Raw genomic sequence first — 19168 nt, forward strand, 5'->3', positions numbered from 1 at the left:
TTTAGCATGGCCTAAAGTTTGCTGTGTCTCTTTATTTTGTCCTGTCAATTTTCTTCCTGGAGAACAAGTAAGGGCTGAACTTTGGGAAATGTCCAAATGTTTTCAGAAATCCCGTTTGGAAGATTTCAGACTTCAGGATACAAGATCTATAATTCTCGATCCAGTGCTTTTGGAAAACACAATACGTTTTTGGGAACCATGCAACATAAATCAAGTTTTTATGGTTGGTGAAAGCGTGATGTAAATTAATATCAGAAAATTACTGATGATCCAACTTAGCATTCATGATTTGGGTCTTAGCATTGAATATAGGGTACTGTCCACTTGTAATATACTGTTTCTGTCCGCGACAGTAGGGCGCACCTTCTTTGCCAAGGGATGCTATGTCTGCCGTGTTGGGGCATTGTCTCCTACTCCCACCGAATAATCCATTGGCTGGAACATGCAGCGTGCACACACAAAGTCGGTTAAATTAACAGTATCATTTATGTTATTCGGGGACTTAATGACAGTAGGCCTATGAATATCAATAAACCGCATTACGGTCAATCCTCCGCAGAGCTCACAAGGTACGCGGAAAGTTGATGAGCCAAGATCGCCATGCGCCGTAGGTGTGTGAACAGGCGGTATCTCTTCCTTTTGATTTGGCTGGTTTGCGGCTGTTTACTTGACAACCGGAGCTGTGTAGCCTACTAGAAATACGTTGCGAAAGCGAGAGGAAATACAAATTTTATGCAATATCAATACTCAGGTATATTGTTTCCAATAATTCCTTAACTGCTGGCGAACAGGTTACATATGGGATTCATGTGACGTTTTTATTGGAAGGGATAAACAGGTGAGAGGGTTCAAATCGTTTTAGGGTGGCGCCTGTTTTTGATGTTCAGTTTTCATTACAGTAGCTTAATTCATGCTGTGGTATGCACCTCGACAAAGCTGGGATTTGAATAAATAGCTTTAGTATGTTATCTGTATCTGTCACCGCATTGTTCATGATTTAGTGTTAGCATGCTCGGCTATAATGCACGTCATGCTGGAGGGGTCCAGCGAATAAGTCCGGTATGGTTTCTCTCATAAGGAAAGGTGGGCTTATTTCCCTCAACTCGCATAGCCATTTGTAGTTGAGTGACAATGTGCGATTCAAGGTAATTTATATTAACCTTGATTTGTGTCTGTAGCGCTCATTTCAGACAGGATCCTTACTTATACTGCAAACACGGGATATATTATGTACCAGCGCTTACAACTCATGTACCCTCGGCTTGTTGTCCCATAATGGGCCTCGGTGCTGCAGGATGTCCTTTTCCTTACAACCACATTTAATGTAGTCTGAGGTCCTTTTAGTGTATTTTCACTATGTTTCGGTTATCCTTTCACGTTTCATGCCCGTGACAACCTCTTAATCCCTTGTTAATTCCCACACCTATAGCTCTACCTATGCTGGTTTATAAGTTTTCCCTCCTTTTATAGGCTATCACCTATCCCAAAGTTAGAACATGGAGTCAAAACATACCTACATAATTCCAACCCTGAAATTACCACATCAGCTCTTGGATCAGTAAAGGTGCCAAGAAAACCGCTGGAGATGAATATGGATAAATAATCTGCCACAAATCCTTTATTTTCCTCGACACAACGGTCTCTCCTGTGACTTTTCTTTGACAGACAGTTGCCATGACAGCGGAGGAGACTATCAACATCAAGGAGGTGGAGGTGATCAAGTTGATGCTGGACTTCCTCAACTCCAGGAAGCTCCACATCAGCATGCTGGCACTGGAGAAGGAGAGCGGGGTCATCAACGGGCTCTACTCTGACGACATGCTCTTCCTCAGGTTAAACCACAGAGTTGGTCTGTAGATGGCGTTGATGATAACCCTGGCTAGATAAACCTCCTCAAGGGGTAGAAGGGACCTTCTCAGTGATCACCCCCTTTTAAAGGAAAATTTCTGTATTTTGGCAATTATTTATCTTATCTCCCAAAGTCTAAAGAATGTGCGGTTACAATTTAAGCGATCAATTGGTCTTGGATGGGTGGCTGGTTACACAGTCGCTTCATTTGTCACTGGTATTTGCAGTCATTGCTTTGACCTTTTGTTTGTGTTTGTAGAATGAAAAATGCTCTTTTGTAGTGCTGCACACAATTACAATACAACAAATTAAGTAACCACAGCAGCTAATGAATCGCTTATTATTACTGTCACCACACTAAGGTGAAGAGACAAAGGGTGGCTGCATTTCAGAACAACATGGTTCAGTATACACAAAACAACCTGAAACTGTATGAACCTTTCAGGTTTTTTTGTGTGTTTTCCTTTTTTTTACTGTTTGCCGAGCATTATAATTCTTTACAGTGTTTCCTAATAGACATGATTGATATGATGAAGATCAGGCGCTTAACCTCTCTTCCCAGGCAGCTGATTCTGGATGGCCAATGGGATGAGGTTTTACAGTTTATTCAACCGTTGGAGAGTATGGACAAGTTTGACAAAAAGAGGTGACATTACCATTCTCATGTTTATTTCACCCAAATATCTGCCAAACAAATCTCTTTACACTTGCTTGGGATGTGTTATTTTGACTTTATTTGCCCAAAGGACAAAGGTGCCCGGTAATGTGCCTGAGACTCACTGCAGCCCTACAGGCTGATGTTAAAGCAGCCCCACCGATTCATTTGAATCAGCCAATTCAGAAATAACCTTCTTCACTGGTTACTTATATGCGGATAGGCAGCAGATAGAATAGTTGTTATGGCATCTGACTTATAATCAAAGGCTTGCTGGATCAAACCTCAAGCTGGCAAGTGTCCCAGAACATAGAACTTACCTAAAATGTGCAAGTCAATTGGATGTCAGTGTTTGCTAAATGCCTACAGTATAAAATATGATCTTTCAACGGAAATTACCCGAATTGAATTAGGTTAGGATAAGAGTGAAGGTTAGGTTAGGTTTATGGTTACTCAAGCATGGTCACACTTCATACTGGAATTGATTCTGCAGAAGAATGGGCTGTTCTGCTTTAACCTTGGTGGAGTTTCTTAAATGGGGCCCCTTTGTCCTGTGGACTCAAAGAGATTTGATTGTGTGTCGTGTGTGAAGTCTCGAAATGAGAGGAACGTTGGGTTGTCATTGCACGGTCAACCCATTGTTTCCCCACTATTTACAAAGCCTTGGCGTTGTTTTGTGTTTGTACAAAGGCTCATATGAACACCCCCTTTGAGTGACTTGTTTCGCACAGAGCGGCGCACACGTCTCGCGGGGTCTCACCCGGCCCGCCTCTTTTTTCCAGGTTCCGCTACATCGTTCTGAAGCAGAAGTTTCTGGAGGCCTTGTGTGTGAACAATGCTATGTCAGCAGCGGACGACCCGAAGAACGTGAGTTGGCCAACGGACCGCTTTGCCCAACTGTGTCCAGTGAGACACGCTGAGGACAAGGCTAGACAATAAGTCACTCCGGAGATTTTGTGTCATCCGTGGGTTGATCTCCATTTTCCTCAGGGAAATATTCAATTTTGCTTGGGAATCTGCCGTGTTTGTTATATTTGTCGAATGCGCTGTTGATTGTGGGGGGCGTCTGTTGCTGTGTGGCTATTGAGTCATGTTATTAATGAAATGTTTAGTGGTCTGTTGAAATTGTGAGCCCTCTGAGTAGTGGGACGGTGGGATAATGCATTGTGATAATGTTTCATTGGGCTATGCAAGTTGAGCAGGTCAGTGGAGTGACATTTGCTTTTCACACTGTCAGACGACATTGGTTAGTGGGTAGTTATTGGTATATGTTACGTTTCTGAAACAGTTCGGCATCTAGGTCTACACCCCTATTGGCCTAGTCTATCTAAATATAATTCATTATTGGAAGTTATTGACAGTTCTCACTTCATTTGAAATAGTGATGACCCCAAGTATCGCTGTACATTACTTGGTGAATTCCTCTGAGTGATGTCATACATGAGTACAAATCTCCCTCTCTACTTGTTTACCGGCAGCTGGAGCTGTCCATGCAGGAAGCAGTCCGGTGTCTTCACTGCCTAGAGGTCTTATGTCCCTCCAAAGACGACTACAGCAAACTGTGCCTGCTCCTCACCCTTCCGCGCCTCACCCACCACGCTGAGTTTAAGGACTGGAACCCCAGCACGGCCCGGGTGCAGTGTTTTGACGAGGCCTGCGCCATGGTGGCTGAGTTCATCCCTGCCGACAGGAAGCTGAGTGAGGCCGGTTTCCGGGCCAGTGGCAACCGTCTCTTCCAGCTGCTCATCAAAGGAGTGCTTTATGAGTGTTGTGTGGAGTTCTGTCAGGTGGGTGTGTGTGGAGTTCCGTCGGGTGGGTGTGTGTGGAGCTCTGTCAGGTGGGTGTGTGTGGAGCTCTGTCAGGTGGGTGTGTGTGGAGCTCTGTCAGGTGGGTGTGTGTGGAGCTCTGTCAGGTGGGTGTGTGTGGAGTTCTGTCAGGTGGGTGTGTGTGGAGCTCTGTCAGGTGGGTGTGTGTGGAGTTCTGTCAGCTGGGTGTGTGTGGAGTTCTGTCAGCTGGGTGTGTGTGGTGTTCTGTCAGCTGGGTGTGTGTGGTGTTCTGTCGGGTGTGTGTGTGTGTGTGTGTGGAGGTCCGTCGGGTGTGTGTGTGGAGGTCCGTCGGGTGTGTGTGTGTGGAGGTCCGTCGGGTGTGTGTGTGTGGAGGTCCGTCGGGTGTGTGTGTGTGTGGAGGTCCGTCGGGTGTGTGTGTGTGTGGAGTTCCGTCGGGTGTGTGTGTGTGGAGTTCCGTCGGGTGGGTGTGTGTGGAGTTCCGTCGGGTGGGTGTGTGTGGAGTTCCGTCGGGTGGGTGTGTGTGGAGTTCCGTCGGGTGGGTGTGTGTGGAGTTCCGTCGGGTGGGTGTGAACTGGAGCCGCCAAACTGCTGTATTGAATTCGTGGGGTGGATGATGTTTCTCTCGGGTGCTGTTGTGTTCTAGAGCAAAGCCACCGGGGAGGAGATCAGCGAGGGCGAGGTGCTTCTGGGCGTGGACGTGCTGTGCGGCAACGGCTGTGACGAACTCGACCTCTCCCTGCTATCGTGGCTCCAGAACCTCTCGCCGGGCGCCTTCTCCTGCGCCTTCCAACAGAAGACCCTGGCCATCCACGTGGACCGCCTGGTCAAGCCCCCGAAGGCGGGCCACGCCGACCTGCTGACGCCCCTCATCAGCCGGCTGTCCCCCTCGCCCCTGCAGAGGCCCCTGTCGGCAGACAATTACATGTCGCGGTCCTTGAACCCAGCGCTGGATGGTCTCTCCCACGGCCTGGCGGCCCAGGAGAAGAGGGGCACGGAGGGCAGCGGTCAGCCGGCGCTCAGCCGCAGCCTGGTGGAGAGTACCAGGCCCCAGCTGGACGATGACTCGCCAGAGAGGTAAGACACAAAGCGTTCACGTATGACGAGATCTGTTGAAATGAGTCGTCAGGGCATAGAAATGCACTGGTTTATGTACAGGACGGGAGCTCTCAATACCAGGGTTCACAGTGAGCCCCGTTTCCAGAAAACCTTTCCTTATGCCTTAACCTTTCCTCACCACTTCCCGTGTGGAACTGTATACCCTGGTCCTAGAAATGGTACGTGGCGGCGTTAGCATTGCTGCGGGTGTGTCAGCTTTATCTTCCACCCCAGAGGGGACGCAGCCCTGTACTCGAGCTTAGACTGACTGAAGTGGACGCCTCAGCGCTGAGAAGAGCGCCTTATGTTAATTACTGAGGACAGACCACAGAGTGATAGAGACTACTTGTGGGCTGGTGTGCTTGACCGGTCACTCGGCCCTGTGGCGGGGAAGGTTGGCAGAGACCCGCGTTACATGGTTGATCGACTCGGCGGCATTTCTCTGACGGGTTCACAGATGAGCCGACTGTCCGTAACCTTCTCCGCTTCCGCTCAGCTGCCTGCCAGCGTACGTGCTCTACCGAGACCGGAAATCTGGATATGGAATTTTAAATCCTTGTACTGCAGATTATTTGCTCATAGAGTTTTGTGATCGCACAGATTTTTGTATGTGTCCCTCTTAAGCCTCGTGGATATTTGGTCTCTGTCCACAGGATCCTGCCACCGGTTCTGGGCTCCGGTGGAGCCAGCGCCACACGCGCCCCTCTGGCCCCCGGTCGGGACGGTGGACCACCAAACATTAACGAGAAAGAGGTAACGTCCCCCACTCATGGATTCCACCCCCCCCCGCCCATATACAGCGCCAGGTTTATGTGCCTGTAATCCTGGCTGACTTCTGACTCAAAGGTCTCCTGACTTCAAGGGTGTTTTGGCACTGTCAGCGCCGGGCAGTTCGGAGCAAATTTTCCAGCACCTTTTTTCCCTGCAGCAGCCGGGGTATATTAGCAAGGCCCGCACACCACCAACACTCCTCTATTCCCAAAACAACTACCTTTTATAAAAGGGAATCTGTCTTGTCTCTTTCTCCTTGTCTCTCTCTTGGTCTCTTTTTTTTTTTTAATTTTAAATTTTTTTTATTCAGAAATTCAGGATGCTCCCCTCCCCGTCCCGTCTCTTCACCAACTGACTGTAGTTGCCCATAAATCTACCTGAACGACCTCATCCACAGGGGACACCGACCTCACAGAAACCCTGTCACCTGACCGTAGACTCTATGAGCTACTGCCAGGCACTTCTGCCGCGACGGCCATCAGTTCATGACAGGGTCATGGACGGGGATGGAGAATCTGCCTTGATGGCGTGCTCATCGCTCATTTTTATGCATCGTGAAAGCCAGAGGTTGAGATTGGATTTTTCTGTGAATGCGTCGTGGCGTTGGAGTGATGACGACTTCAGCCGCTGTGTATTTGTTTGATGCGGGTCCTTGGGAGCTTCGTTTTATGGGGATGAGGCTTTAGGCCTTGAAAGGGTCTCGTTTTCTGTCCAGCAGTTTACCATGGGGAAGTGACCTCATAACCTGACATAATGGTGTGTGTATGTCTGTCTGTCTGTCTCTGGGTGTTCCATGTCTGTCTGTCTGTCTGTCTCTGGGTGTTCCATGTCTGTCTGTCTCTGGGTGTTCCATGTCTGTTTGTCTGTCTCTGGGTGTTCCATGTCGGTTTGTCTGTCTCTGGGTGTTCCATGTCTGTCTGTCTGTCTGTCTGTCTCTGGGTGTTCCATGTCTGTCTGTCTCTGGGTGTTCCATGTCTGTCTGTCTCTAGGTGTTCCATGTCTGTCTGTCTCTGGGTGTTCCATGTCTGTCTGTCTGTCTCTCTGTCTCTGGGTGTTCCATGTCTGTCTGTCTCTGGGTGTTCCATGTCTGTCTGTCTCTAGGTGTTCCATGTCTGTCTGTCTCTGGGTGTTCCATGTCTGTCTCTGTTTGTGCTGTCTCTGTTTGTGCTGTGTCCGTCTCTGTGTGAACTTTATCGGTCTTCCTAAACGTGTGTGTTAATGTGTGTGTGTGTGTGTGTGTTAATGTGTGTGTGTGTGTGTGTGTGTTAATGTGTGTTAATGTGTGTTAATGTGTGTGTGTGTGTGTGTGTTAATGTGTGTGTGTGTGTGTGTGTGTGTGTGTGTGTGTGTGTGTATTACAGGCTGACAGCGAGCAGGTCCAGGAGTACTACAGACAGCGTCTCCGGGTCCAGCAGCACCTGGAACAGAAGCTTCAGCAGAGGCAGATGTATCAGCAGATGCTCCTGGAGGGAGGAGTCCAGAACCAGGAAGGGCCAGACGACCAGCACAACCTCACAGAGAAGTTCCTCAACAGGTTCTAGACCACACACACATGGTCATGTTTCTGTTTGTCTGAGTGGAAATGTGTAAGTTTTGTACTACTTACAATGAGTAATAACTCGCTAGCAATAACGAATATCCGCGAATGTGCTGCGCGCGTGGCTCCGCCCCCTCATCGGAGCTCTTCGTCTGAAGGGGAGACCCACTTACGGGTAGGGAAGATGGCTGATGGGCTCATTACAGAAGAATTCTGCTTGAATGAGCTGCTTACAGCAAAATCTTGAAGAATTACTTGTTCTTTGTTGCACTGAAATTGATATGTAGCTGATTTAATCAGTGTTTTCTATGTAAAACCAATATTGTGATATTGCGTGGGTTGGCCGGCATATCATTTTGGGCGGCGGTGCCCAGCCTTGCACGCTCACAGCTTAGTTGATACATTTTCACAAAGTTGCTCTCACAAAAGGTTTACACACTAAAATTCCCCTCATTAGATTTCCACTGATTTTGTCCATTTTGCTCACAAGGTTTCCTGGCTAGCTTGAAGCTAATCGAGACCAGACAGTCAATCATGAATTATTTCAACAAAACATATATTTAAATACTTTATTACTTTTCAGTGCTTTTAAACAAATGTTTTTTTCATTTTCAGTGTTGTACCAGCTATGTAAGTTTCAACCTGAAACATCCATGATGCTTTTTCTTCCTTCTAACCTTAGCTTTGAAATTAAATTAAACTAAACACAGCCACCAAAACCTCCCCCAGCAGGTTTTAACACTGGGAGTGTTTTTTCCTTTATTCCCAAATTTCTGCCTGACACACTGGGATTCTTGTTCTGGATGCATGGGTTGACTTCCTGGCCTGAAGGGTGTAATGAAACAAACCATCGGTTAGGACATGGGACCAATAATGTGAAGGATGAAACAAAGGAATGTCTGACTCACCCATTATCTGTTCCTGTGTCGTCTGTTCTGACTTGTGGCCCGGCACTGTCCGGTTCTCTCCTTTCTTCAAGGCGATGCCCACATAGATCCGCCTTCCGTTTAACTCTCTCCCGTTCATTTGTTTCACCGCCTGAGGAGATCGGATACAGTTTAGTGAGACACTGGCCCCCCAGACGCTAACCTGCATTTCACCTCTACAGCAGGTGGCATTACTCACTCTCTGTGCATCTCCGGGCCGTTTAAAGCAGACAAAACCAAAGTCCCTGGACATGCCACTGTCGTCCGTCACCACACTGACACTCTGGATCTCTCCTGAGAAAGACAGGCAGTAATAAAAAGATCAGCTAAACAAATCTCGATAACATAGCACAACGATGTGTTTCATATTTGTCTTCTCTCTGGAGCATATAGCAAATGCTGAAGTCAACTGTCATGTTTGAAGTGCGATTCCAAATCTAAGTACGCAAAATGGAAAGATACAAAGCTTACTCTATGTTCTGTTAGCCTACCTGGTAGGTCTGGGAAACAAAGCATGAATACTTAATATAATACTTAACATTATTATATTTGTGAACAGTATTGTGTTACAGTGATTATAAAAGCATGATTTGTTGGCAAGGGCAAAAGGAGATGCTTGGTCGTGAGGTAATGACGTCTCATATAGACCGTATGCTCTCTTGTGTGTTTCCAGAAGATCACACTTGAAAGGGAGAACGCACTGCTTAAGTAATCATTTTCAAATACACGTAAGACAAACATTCACCATATTGTCTGAACACCTCATTCAGCTTGTCATTGCTGATGTCCTCTCCAAAGTTTTTGATTAACAGGTAAGTGTACTCCTGGGCTCTGGCTCTCAGCTCCACCTCACACTCTTTCTCAGCCCACTGCCTTTTTTCCGCTTCTCTGTCTTGGCGGGTTTTATACGGCATGAGAAATGCTTTCCTGTCATTGAACATCATGCCGTTCAGCTTCTCAATGGCAACATGAGCCACCTCCTGGCTGGTGAAGTGAACAAATCCGTAGCCCTTTGACTTTCCCTTCTCGTCACACACCACCTTGCAGGAGCTGATGTGTCCGAAGATGGAAAAGGTGTCGTACAGGGCTTTGCTGCAAATCGACTCGTCCAGGTTGTGGAGATAGACGTTACCCACAGTGCTTCTCCTCATGGTCGGGTCTGGTTCATACCACATGATGCGCATCGGTTTCCCCATGACCACGTCGAAGTTCAGCGTATCCAGAGCTCGTTGAGCGTCTGTCCGTCGGTAGAAGTTGACATAGGCATATCCGAGGGATCGCCTGGTGGCTTTGTCACTGCAGACCTTGATAGAGTACACCGCTCCAGCAGTGCTGAACTTCTGATAGAGGATGGCCCTGTTGATGTCCTGGTGAAGGTCTCCCACATACAGGGTGGCCCTGAAGTTTCTCGGCCCCCTGGGATTCATGTCGCGTGCGCTCCGGCAACACAAAGCGACAGTGGCTACGGGTGACGTGTTTTTTTTTTTGATTGACAGACAAGCCTCCTGGTTTGTTTCAGTGAACAGCAAGATTCGTATTTCTGCCAACAAGCCTAAGAAATGTTTACAGCCTAAGAAATGTTATCAACCGTTTTTATAAGAAAACAACGGTCTCATTCCGGAACCCAGGAATCACTTTGTCCTGAAGTGAGCCCTGATTGTTAAGTCAGCTATGACGTCACATGTTCTGTCCTTCCATATCACACTGCGTAATGTCTCATCTGTCCCTTCAGCCCGTACAACCTTTTTATCCATCCATACGTCAGCCCCGCTAGCGTAGATTCATCTTACCATCCGTCCACATCTAGAATCCTTCCATTAAATATGTAGGTATTTCATCCCTCATCCATCAAACCAAACATCCACATTGTTTTACCTGTCATTAATGTCTGTCCTGTTTGTCATCCTTATTTACTTTAACCATCAATCTCTCATTTTTAATTTAGAATTCTCTAAATACATGTACTTTTTAGTAATATAAAAATATTATCAATGACTGTAGTGTTACTGGTGTAGGGATACATGCATTATTTGGTGTGTGTGTGTGGGTCTGTCTCTGTGTGTGTGTGTGTGTGGGTATGTCTGTCGTGTGTGTGTGTGTGTCTGTGTGGGTATGTCTGTGTGTTTTTCTTACCCAGGTCCATCCAGAAGCTGGAGGAGATGAACGTAAAGATGGACAGCGTGGAGGAGGATGTCCAGTCTTTGAGCCAGCAGTGTAAAGGAGTTACGGGGAAGACCAACTGTACCCCCTCTGTCCCACCGAGGCCCCCCTCTGGTACCCAGACGCCTGATACCGGAGCCTTCCAGGACAAGACCCCGGTGGTCAGCAGTACCCCTCTTTCAGGGTCACGGGGGAGCATGCTCTCCCTAACCGAGTCCCCCGTAGAGAACACTCAGGGGTGAGAGGTCACTTCCACAATCCACAGGCTTCCTGAAGTCTTTACATTTTTTATGATTTAAACAAGGCAGGTCAAATAAGAAAAGGTTCTTATTAACAGCGAGCTATTTCTTTTCACCAAACCCAAAGTTATGGATAACATTTTCATTACAACTCTGCATGCAATTTGAAGGGAATTCAAGGTGGTTCCTGGAACCGTTGTCAACTAAGGTAATGACTGGATGTCGATTGGCCGCCACCAAGATAACACCCCATATGACTTCATAGTTCCCAAAAAGTCGCACTGTCCCTTAAAGAAAAACTAGTATCCTCCCAGACCTTTTTATTTTTTGAGGTCATGAGACCGGAAAAATGTGACGGGCACTATTGCTGACAATAACCGTACACCCTTTTCCGATTTTAGAGGTAAAAGCCTTGTCTTTAGATGTTGGATTTGAAGTCTGCCGGTACACAATAACAGGTTTTTATTTCACTCAGCGCTCAGAGGAACAGAGCCACTCTGCTGAAGGTCCAGGATGACTCGAGTTTCGCTACGATGCGCCACAACGCCCAGGAGGTAGGTGGACTGAGTGGACCAGCCCTCTGGCCATGGTTTCTCCGGGTGCCCGTTTCTCAGGCCCCACGGTAAACATTGGCATTTTCAAACTGATAAAACCAGTGCTCCACTATTTAAATCTCCACACAGATTGGTAATTGACCTGTCTTATAGGCTTGCTTTAGCTCACACTGTGACGGGGTGGAAGCGTTTGTGTCTCTGCCTCAGAAAGTGTGACCTAAAGTGATTGATTCATGCAGCTCTTGCAGGGGTGTTATGACCAACCAAAGGCAGGTTTGTAACACGGTATGAATACCCATTATCACAGTTGCTAACAAGGTTATCAAGCTGAGACACTTGTGGACCTGATGTACAGGAAACATGCCCCCGGTGTTCATTTGCTAAATGAACACAGTCGTTTTCTAGTACACTCTCCAGCCCCTTTCAAAAACAGGAGAGTTGCCGTAGAACTCTAAACTGGGTCGATTGGTCATTGGCAGTCATTTGTATTTCATACATTGCCTTGTTTCCTATGTGACTGATGATTGTCAGGAAACAAGATTTCAAGCCGCGGGCTGTTTAAGACGCACACTTTTTAAAGGTGCCATTAAATGATCGTTTGGTTACAACTGCTCAGATAGACTGGGCTCCGTCAAACATCTGACTGGCTGATGTGTGTTCAGAAGGAGAACCCCAAGGCCCAGTTTGTGGCGGTGAACAGCCTGGAGGACACCCAGGCAGTGCGTGCCGTGGCCTTCCACCCAACGGGGGCGCTGTACGCCGTGGGCTCCAACTCCAAAACCCTGCGTGTCTGTGCCTACCCGGAGTCCATCAGCACCAGGTAACCACCTGCTCATAAACCGTCAGCGCTCCTTCTTTAGGGGTCACTGGGCCGCGGTCCCGGGGAGATGCCTGGATGAAGTGGCCTGCAGCTGGGACATGTAATGGAAAAAATGTTGCTCAACATTTATTTGTTTGACCGTTCTGGTTGCCTAGTTCAGGTCTTGTTTGGAATGACCAGGTTTTCATCCCGTTGCGATGGCTGATTATTCCTGCGTGGTGTCTCCCCCTAGTGGTGCAGGTTCGACGAAGCAGCCTGTGGTTCGCTTCCGGAGGAACAAGCATCACAAGGGCTCCATTTACTGTGTGGCCTGGAGCCACTGCGGGCAGCTGCTGGCCACCGGCTCCAACGACAAATATGTCAAAGTCCTGCCTTTCAACGCAGACACGTGCAACGCCACAGGTGCGTGCGTGTGTGGGTGCGTGCGTGCGTGGGTGTGCGTGTCAAAGTGAGTCTGACCGGCTGTTTGAGCTGACTGGCTGTTTTGCAGGGCCCGACCTGGAGTTCAGTATGCACGACGGAACCATCCGAGACCTGGCGTTCATGGAGGGTCCGGAGAGTGGCGGGTCCATCCTGATTAGCGCTGGCGCCGGAGACTGTAACATCTACACCACGGACTGTCAGAGAGGACAGGGTCTCCATGCTCTCAGCGGACACACTGGTAAAACCTCACAGAAGAGCCCGTCGACATGCGCAACCAACTAGTGAATGGGAGCGGTAGTGATCACAAGCAATAGCCCTGTGGGAGCCATTTCAGCCTTGTGGTTTATGTAATGAATCTTGACAGTGTGATGTCTTTCTGGATTATTTTACTTTGTACACTAGGGGGCAGTGTGTGCCATACTAATGGATCTGCAGTGTTTATATTTCGGCGGGCGGTTGCATCATGTAAATGCTCCAAAGTTTGAATTTGAAATCAAACCACTGTTATGGGTTTGTGTCCTGAAGTAGGTGGAAAGTATAAAGTGTTGTCATCTTTAAATGGTGAAACACGATTTGATTTCAAAAGCAATTTCAAAGAGTATAAGAAAAGATTTAACTAAGCACTTACGGTCCCAATAATTAAAGATGAAACTTGCTTTCCAAATGATCCAGAATCTCAAAGCAACACTGAAATATTTTTATTAAAACAAGGCTGAGGACTACGAGAACAATTACAGATATGAAGAATTTGTCATGTACAAAAATGATACAATTATGTAATATAATTTCCCCTGATCAGTCTCTCACACTTTGCAGAATGCTAAATGTGAAAAGGCTGATTTGGCTCCTAGTAAAGACATGGGTAGTGTGTTTGTTAAGCCTGCTGTTACTATTAAATTGTAATAAGAATCTTTCTCAGAATTGTTCCAGAGAAGTGCTCACATGCACGTAACAGTTCCTTTCACCTACTTTACTCAGTCTTCTCCATTTCTATCTCTAAACACTTGGTGTGTTGAGGCGAATCCAGACATTAAGATAGTGGCCTTTAAGCGAGTGATGTTAAGAGTCAATACATGTTCGTGATCTTCAAAAATATACATTATGTTCTCAATAGCAAACATGGGGTTGAAGACACTTTCCCTCTCCTCAATTGCCTATTCAAGCACACTTAAGGCTTCTAATTTCTCTCTTTTCTCCAGGTTCAACTTCATGTACAAACATGATATGATAAAAAATTATCTGCACTTAGTCAACTATATCTTACTTCGCCATAATGTGATTATATTTTTATCTGATTAACAATCTGAGTGGTGCTGTAATAACACACAGTTGAGTTATAGGCTTTACCAAGATTCAAATCATCTTTAAAGCACACTTCCAGATTTCCATTGTATCTGATTACATCTATCGACTGGGACACAACAATACGAGTATGACGAGATTGGCGCTGCCCTTATTGTAACCAATTTAGTTACGCCTCGGCCACACCAAATGCACCATGTGTATGCGTAACAATGTATGTTCAGTCTTTTCCAATGAACGAATGCGTTATGATGGGAAGAAATGCAGCACTATGCGTACCCCCTGTGGATGCATGGCGTTTGGGGCGTCGCATGTGTTGGATCTTTCCTACTCGTTGGTCAAAACATGCGTTAATCAAACCGGAAACTTAGAAATAAGTTACAAATCTAATCTCATCCAAAAAGAGTTGTCAGAATGGAATTGAGTGAATATTTATGTATTTATGTAATATTATTTGTAAAAAGTATGGCCTACATAATTGTAATGACAAAAACTAACAGAAAGCTGCCAAATGCACTGCTCTATACATGCTCAAACTACCCATACAGCTTCTTTAGCTAGAACAGGAAGAGTTTGTATGTAGCTAGCAAGTTATCAGACATACGAGCTGACAGACGTGCAGTTGCTAGCTTAACAAAACCTTCAGAATGTTTGTATAGCCAAGTTAAGGCAACTGACCTGGTAGGCGAATATCGGATGAAATCTTCCTCGCATTATTTGTAGCATTTATGTCTCTATAAATATCACCTGACAAATCGAAAAGGTCAGGATTCCCAGCGACCGCACATATCAGCCTCTCCTCTATTTTTAGATGCGACGTAAAACAAAGAATTACGCGTAGCGATATGGAAAGGACTTGCAACAGAACGATGCGTACACAACACAGTTGGCGCATTTGGTGTGTCCGAGGCATTAGAGAGCAATGTTTGAGGATGCCTCAACAATTCTTCTGTATGTCCGCATGTTCTTCCCCCAGGACACATCCTGTCTCTTTACACATGGGGCGGCTGGATGATTGCCTCAGGCTCCCAGGATAAGACGGTCCGTTTCTGGGACCTCCGAGTTCCCAGCTGTGTCCGGGTGGTGGGGACGGCCCTGCATGGCTCCGGTAGCTTACCAAGTGCCTCTTATCTCACTGTCCATCTAACGCTTCTTCTCTCCTTTTTCTCTCTCATTGTGTCTGTTTCCACTTTCTTCTGTAAAATGATCCGTTAGAGTCAGGCTTGATCCGTTAGAGTCAGGCTTGATCCGTTAGAGTCAGGCTTGATCCGTTAGAGTCAGGCTTGATCCGTAAGAGTCAGGCTTGATCCGTAAGAGTCAGGCTTGATCGGTAAGAGTCAGGCTTAGCTCCATAATTCATCAAGTCAGCTGTGGTTGTAGAAAGAGAGTCTGAATATATTAGCTTATCAATATATTCAAATAACACTAAAGAACATTTGAAGCCCAAATTGTCACAAAATTAAGTAACAAAGGACATATTTTTGTGAAAATGCTGCTAGTGTGCAGTGTTAGTGTGCAGTGTTTATATTTTAGCTTTGTTTTGTTATCTTTTTATTCTGATTATAACTCTCACGACGTAGTTGTCAGGTGACAAGAATTTCATTGTACAGGGTGACGCTGCGTTGCTGCGTTGTGCATTTGACAAATACATTTTGAAACATGCACTGTAAACATTTTTTATTAAATTCACATTAAGTTCTTTAGTAAGATTTGGTTTGGAAACGTGAGGTAATGTTACTTTTCACAACAACACCACGTTGTAAGCGTTGTGCTGCGGCGTGCCCTACTGAACAGAGCCCTGTTGTTGTGGTCGATTTTGTCGTTGTCTTTATTCTTTTCATTGTTGTTTTCACTGTCTTTGTCGTCAGGCAGCGCTGTGGCCTCGGTCGCAGTGGACCCCACCTCTCGTCTCCTAGCAACGGGCCAGGAGGACAGTAGCTGCATGCTCTACGACATACGTGGGGGTCGGATGGTGCAGACCTACCGTCCACACACCAGTGACGTGCGGTCTGTTCGCTTCTCCCCCGGAGCGCACTACCTGCTCACGGGTTCCTATGACAACAAAGTTGTAATCACAGACCTGCAAGGTTCGTATGGGAGGTTATGGGCATTAAGCTCTCTGCATCATTTTAAATACTTGACTGGGTATGTGCCGACTTCAGAAGTGTGTGTGTGTTTGTGTTAATTACCCAATCATATTAGCCAACAGATTTATTGAAGGTTCACAGTGAGACCATTTGACATGCTGGTGAATAATTCTGCGTTGGTGTGTGTGTGTAAATCCCCAGGGGACCTGACAAAGCAGCTTCCCCTGACAGTGGCTGCAGAGCATGGGGATAAGGTCATCCAGTGTAGGTGGCATACACACGACCTCTCCTTCCTGTCCTCCTCGGCAGACAGGACGGTCACACTCTGGGCCCAGAGTCCCTGACACGGTGGGAACTCTACGGCACCTAAATCTGTACCTGGGACCACCGGTCAGCACATGCACAACACCGTCCACATCCTGGAAATATCCGGACGCTGTAGCCCCCCCATCCCCCTAACCCCACCCAAACCCCGGGTCTTAGGTGTGTGTGTGTGTGTGTTTGTGCACTTCGTGCTATTATGTCAATTCACACCATCTGTCTTCACAGGAGACGTCGCTGTCGTGTAACTTACTGCAAATGCTTTTAGCCTTTCTTGAGTCGGTGCCTCCGGCCTCGCCGTGGTGCAGTTATCCAAGCTATACACACCCGCCTCCATTTGACTAACAATGAAAACGACTCTGTGGTCCTGTTTGACAGTTAGCAGTCAGATGTATGTTAGGTTCGTAGTCGACATTTGCTTAAAAGCTCACATTAATCACTAGCTGTTCTGACGGATGCAAAATGGCTTTTTTAGTCCATTCAAGATACATTGATGTGAATCATATTGTGCCTCTGGTAATGTTCTGAATTGGTTCAGTTTCCAGAAGAATGCATGATGGCCGACGATCGTATCAAAGGCTTTATCTTGAAGTGTTCTCTTTTAACAGCTTGTAACGTTAGTGTTGTCCTGTAGGATTGAAAATGATCCGAACAGATCGTTGTTAGTAACGTGCCGCTTACCGAAGATCACTAACATGGGAATATTTAAAGTGGAGTTTTTGAAGTGTAAGTTAATCCCTTTTTTATGTTGGGAAATTGTCTGGGTTTTCATCTACACAATGTGGATTTTTGTAAATGAATTGTAAACATGTTCTTTGGGGATCTTTTTTGTAATATTGTAATGTAATATTGTAATTGATGGTTAAGTTAATGTACATTATTTGAGTTTAAGCTTGTTTGTTTAGAAAATTATTGGTTTTCTGACTGTATGATGGTTGTTTCTGCACAGCAATGATGAACATTATGAAAAAGCACACCTGTGCATGGGAATATGCAGCGGCGTTAGAGAAATGTCATTTTGAATTTACTCGAATCATATCTCATGGCACTAATATCACTTCATAAGAGTTCCTACCTTTAAGCAGAGGGCAGGTTTTAACAGCACATTAAAGAACTTTGTAAAAAATGTGAAGACTTTTGTGTAGAAAGACCGATTCATTCACTTTGTTTTGCACTGTATTAGAACCGAGTCTAAGCAACAACTGCACACTGAAAGAGTTTGCAGGAGAATGCCAGTGTCAGATTTGCCAGTGTCAGATTTGCCAGTGTCAGATTTGCCAGTGTCAGATTTGCCAGTGTCAGATTTGCCAGTGTCAGATTTGCCAGTGTCAGATTTGCCAGTGTCAGATTTGCCAGTGTCAGATTTGCCAGTGTCAGATTTGCCAGTGTCAGATTTGCCAGTGTCAGATTTGCCAGTGTCAGATTTGCCAGTGTCAGATTTGCCAGTGTCAGATTTGCCAGTGTCAGATTTGCCAGTGTCAGATTTGCCAGTGTCAGATTTGCCAGTGTCAGATTCGCCAGTGTCAGATTCGCCAGTGTCAGTTTGTCTGCACTTTAGCATTTCAAGGGTACAATATATTTTTCATTTTATTTGTCATTTTGATTTTGTGTTACTCAATACAAAATAAAAGTAAATGCGACATCAAAAACCTCTATAGTACGTTGATTTTGGTTCAGTGAGTTAATCAGAAGGCAGTGTGTAAAGTACTTAATTCAGTGGTGCAAATAATTTATGAGTTAGTTTTGAAATAAGTTTGGTTTCTATCGTAACTAAAGTGACTTGAAAGGGATTTTACCATTAAACCAACATGCTACCATTTTGTCCATCTGACATCAGAAAAAAATGAAATTGTCTTTCAACCTGGACTTCAGAGTTTTCCCAGGTAACCTTTTCACCAATCCTAATGTATGAATGTGCTCACCATCCAAAAGCATATAACAGCAAGCATATAACGGCCCCATTCAACCTCCACTACTGACAGACAGTAAATCAGCGGTCTGGCGTCTGACGGTAAGATATGGCAGATTAATGAATGCAGGGAACAAATTACTAGATGGCAGGTTGGCTCAGTCAGCCACCCAGAGTGCAGCATTTTATTCAAGAACTTTGATAATGACAACTATCTTCATATAAAAGAGGATTAGGATTCAAGACTTTTCATTTCTAATGCATTTAAATGCGCAATGTTTGTATACCTATTTGGAACGCACAGATTTATTCAAAAACATTTGTCCAATTTTCATACAAACCTTTGAGCCATAAACAGATAGAAATGTGTGTCATTAAATGGTCTTGCCCCAGACCGGATGCATCACTGTCCCATAATGCTGTGAGTTCACGGCAGTGCCAACATTTATTTCCAAGTAGTCAATTAACTTTGCAAGTGAAATTATTTGTCTGAAGCTGTGACAGCAGCTGGTCATCAGGAAGGAGACCAGGGGAGTTGGAAATCCCACAAGGTTGAATGCCATTAAGAATTTTGGAATCTCTTAATTTTGGTATCCATGTAAAAAACCACCATTAGGCCAGTAGAGGCTTCTATCATTCTCTATGGATGTAAGATTTTTTTCCAGGTCCCCTATCATTCTCTATGGGTGTAAGTATTTTTCAAGGTCCACTAGACTAGATTCTGTGAACACAAA

At 45.7% G+C, this 19168-nt stretch overlaps 2 protein-coding genes across 9 annotated transcripts; one reads left to right on the forward strand and one right to left on the reverse strand.

Annotated features, from left to right (window-relative positions):
- The first annotated feature begins 382 nt into the window (after window positions 1-382).
- LOC105025361 (WD repeat-containing protein 47) lies at window positions 383-18167 on the forward strand. 8 transcript variants are annotated; one of them, XM_010895982.4, is made up of 16 exons: window positions 383-611; window positions 1666-1832; window positions 2411-2494; window positions 3286-3370; window positions 3982-4290; window positions 4934-5364; window positions 6039-6138; window positions 7518-7690; window positions 10757-11017; window positions 11494-11572; window positions 12235-12392; window positions 12625-12794; window positions 12883-13053; window positions 15094-15225; window positions 15986-16204; window positions 16406-18167. In XM_010895982.4, the coding sequence occupies exons 2-16, from the start codon at window positions 1675-1677 to the stop codon at window positions 16546-16548; spliced, it is 2673 nt and encodes an 890-aa protein (XP_010894284.2). In that variant the 5' UTR covers window positions 383-611; window positions 1666-1674; the 3' UTR covers window positions 16549-18167. The 8 variants fall into 8 exon arrangements, with proteins under 8 accessions (XP_010894284.2, XP_019904296.2, XP_010894282.2 ...); XM_020048737.3 differs by having other exon boundaries at window positions 383-569; XM_010895980.4 differs by lacking the exon at window positions 383-611 and adding an exon at window positions 621-838.
- On the reverse strand, window positions 9006-10687 carry LOC105025368 (polyadenylate-binding protein 1-like 2). The gene has a single exon (XM_034293977.1). The coding sequence runs from the start codon at window positions 10044-10046 to the stop codon at window positions 9324-9326; it is 723 nt and encodes a 240-aa protein (XP_034149868.1). The 5' UTR covers window positions 10047-10687; the 3' UTR covers window positions 9006-9323.
- Window positions 18168-19168: the final 1001 nt, after the last annotated feature.

The sequence above is a fragment of the Esox lucius genome, chromosome 8, assembly GCF_011004845.1.
Source record: "Esox lucius isolate fEsoLuc1 chromosome 8, fEsoLuc1.pri, whole genome shotgun sequence".
NCBI lineage: Eukaryota > Metazoa > Chordata > Actinopteri > Esociformes > Esocidae > Esox > Esox lucius.

Bases quoted from the DNA above. Each gene is read 5' to 3' on its own strand.
- LOC105025368 (XM_034293977.1), bottom strand. From the start codon at position 10,046: ATGAATCCCAGGGGGCCGAGAAACTTCAGGGCCACCCTGTATGTGGGA.
- LOC105025361 (XM_010895982.4), top strand. From the start codon at position 1,675: ATGACAGCGGAGGAGACTATCAACATCAAGGAGGTGGAGGTGATCAAG. The intron at 2,495-3,285 runs GTGACATTACCA...TCTTTTTTCCAG, and splicing joins GACAAGTTTGACAAAAAGAG to GTTCCGCTACATCGTTCTGA. The intron at 5,365-6,038 runs GTAAGACACAAA...CTCTGTCCACAG, and splicing joins GACGATGACTCGCCAGAGAG to GATCCTGCCACCGGTTCTGG.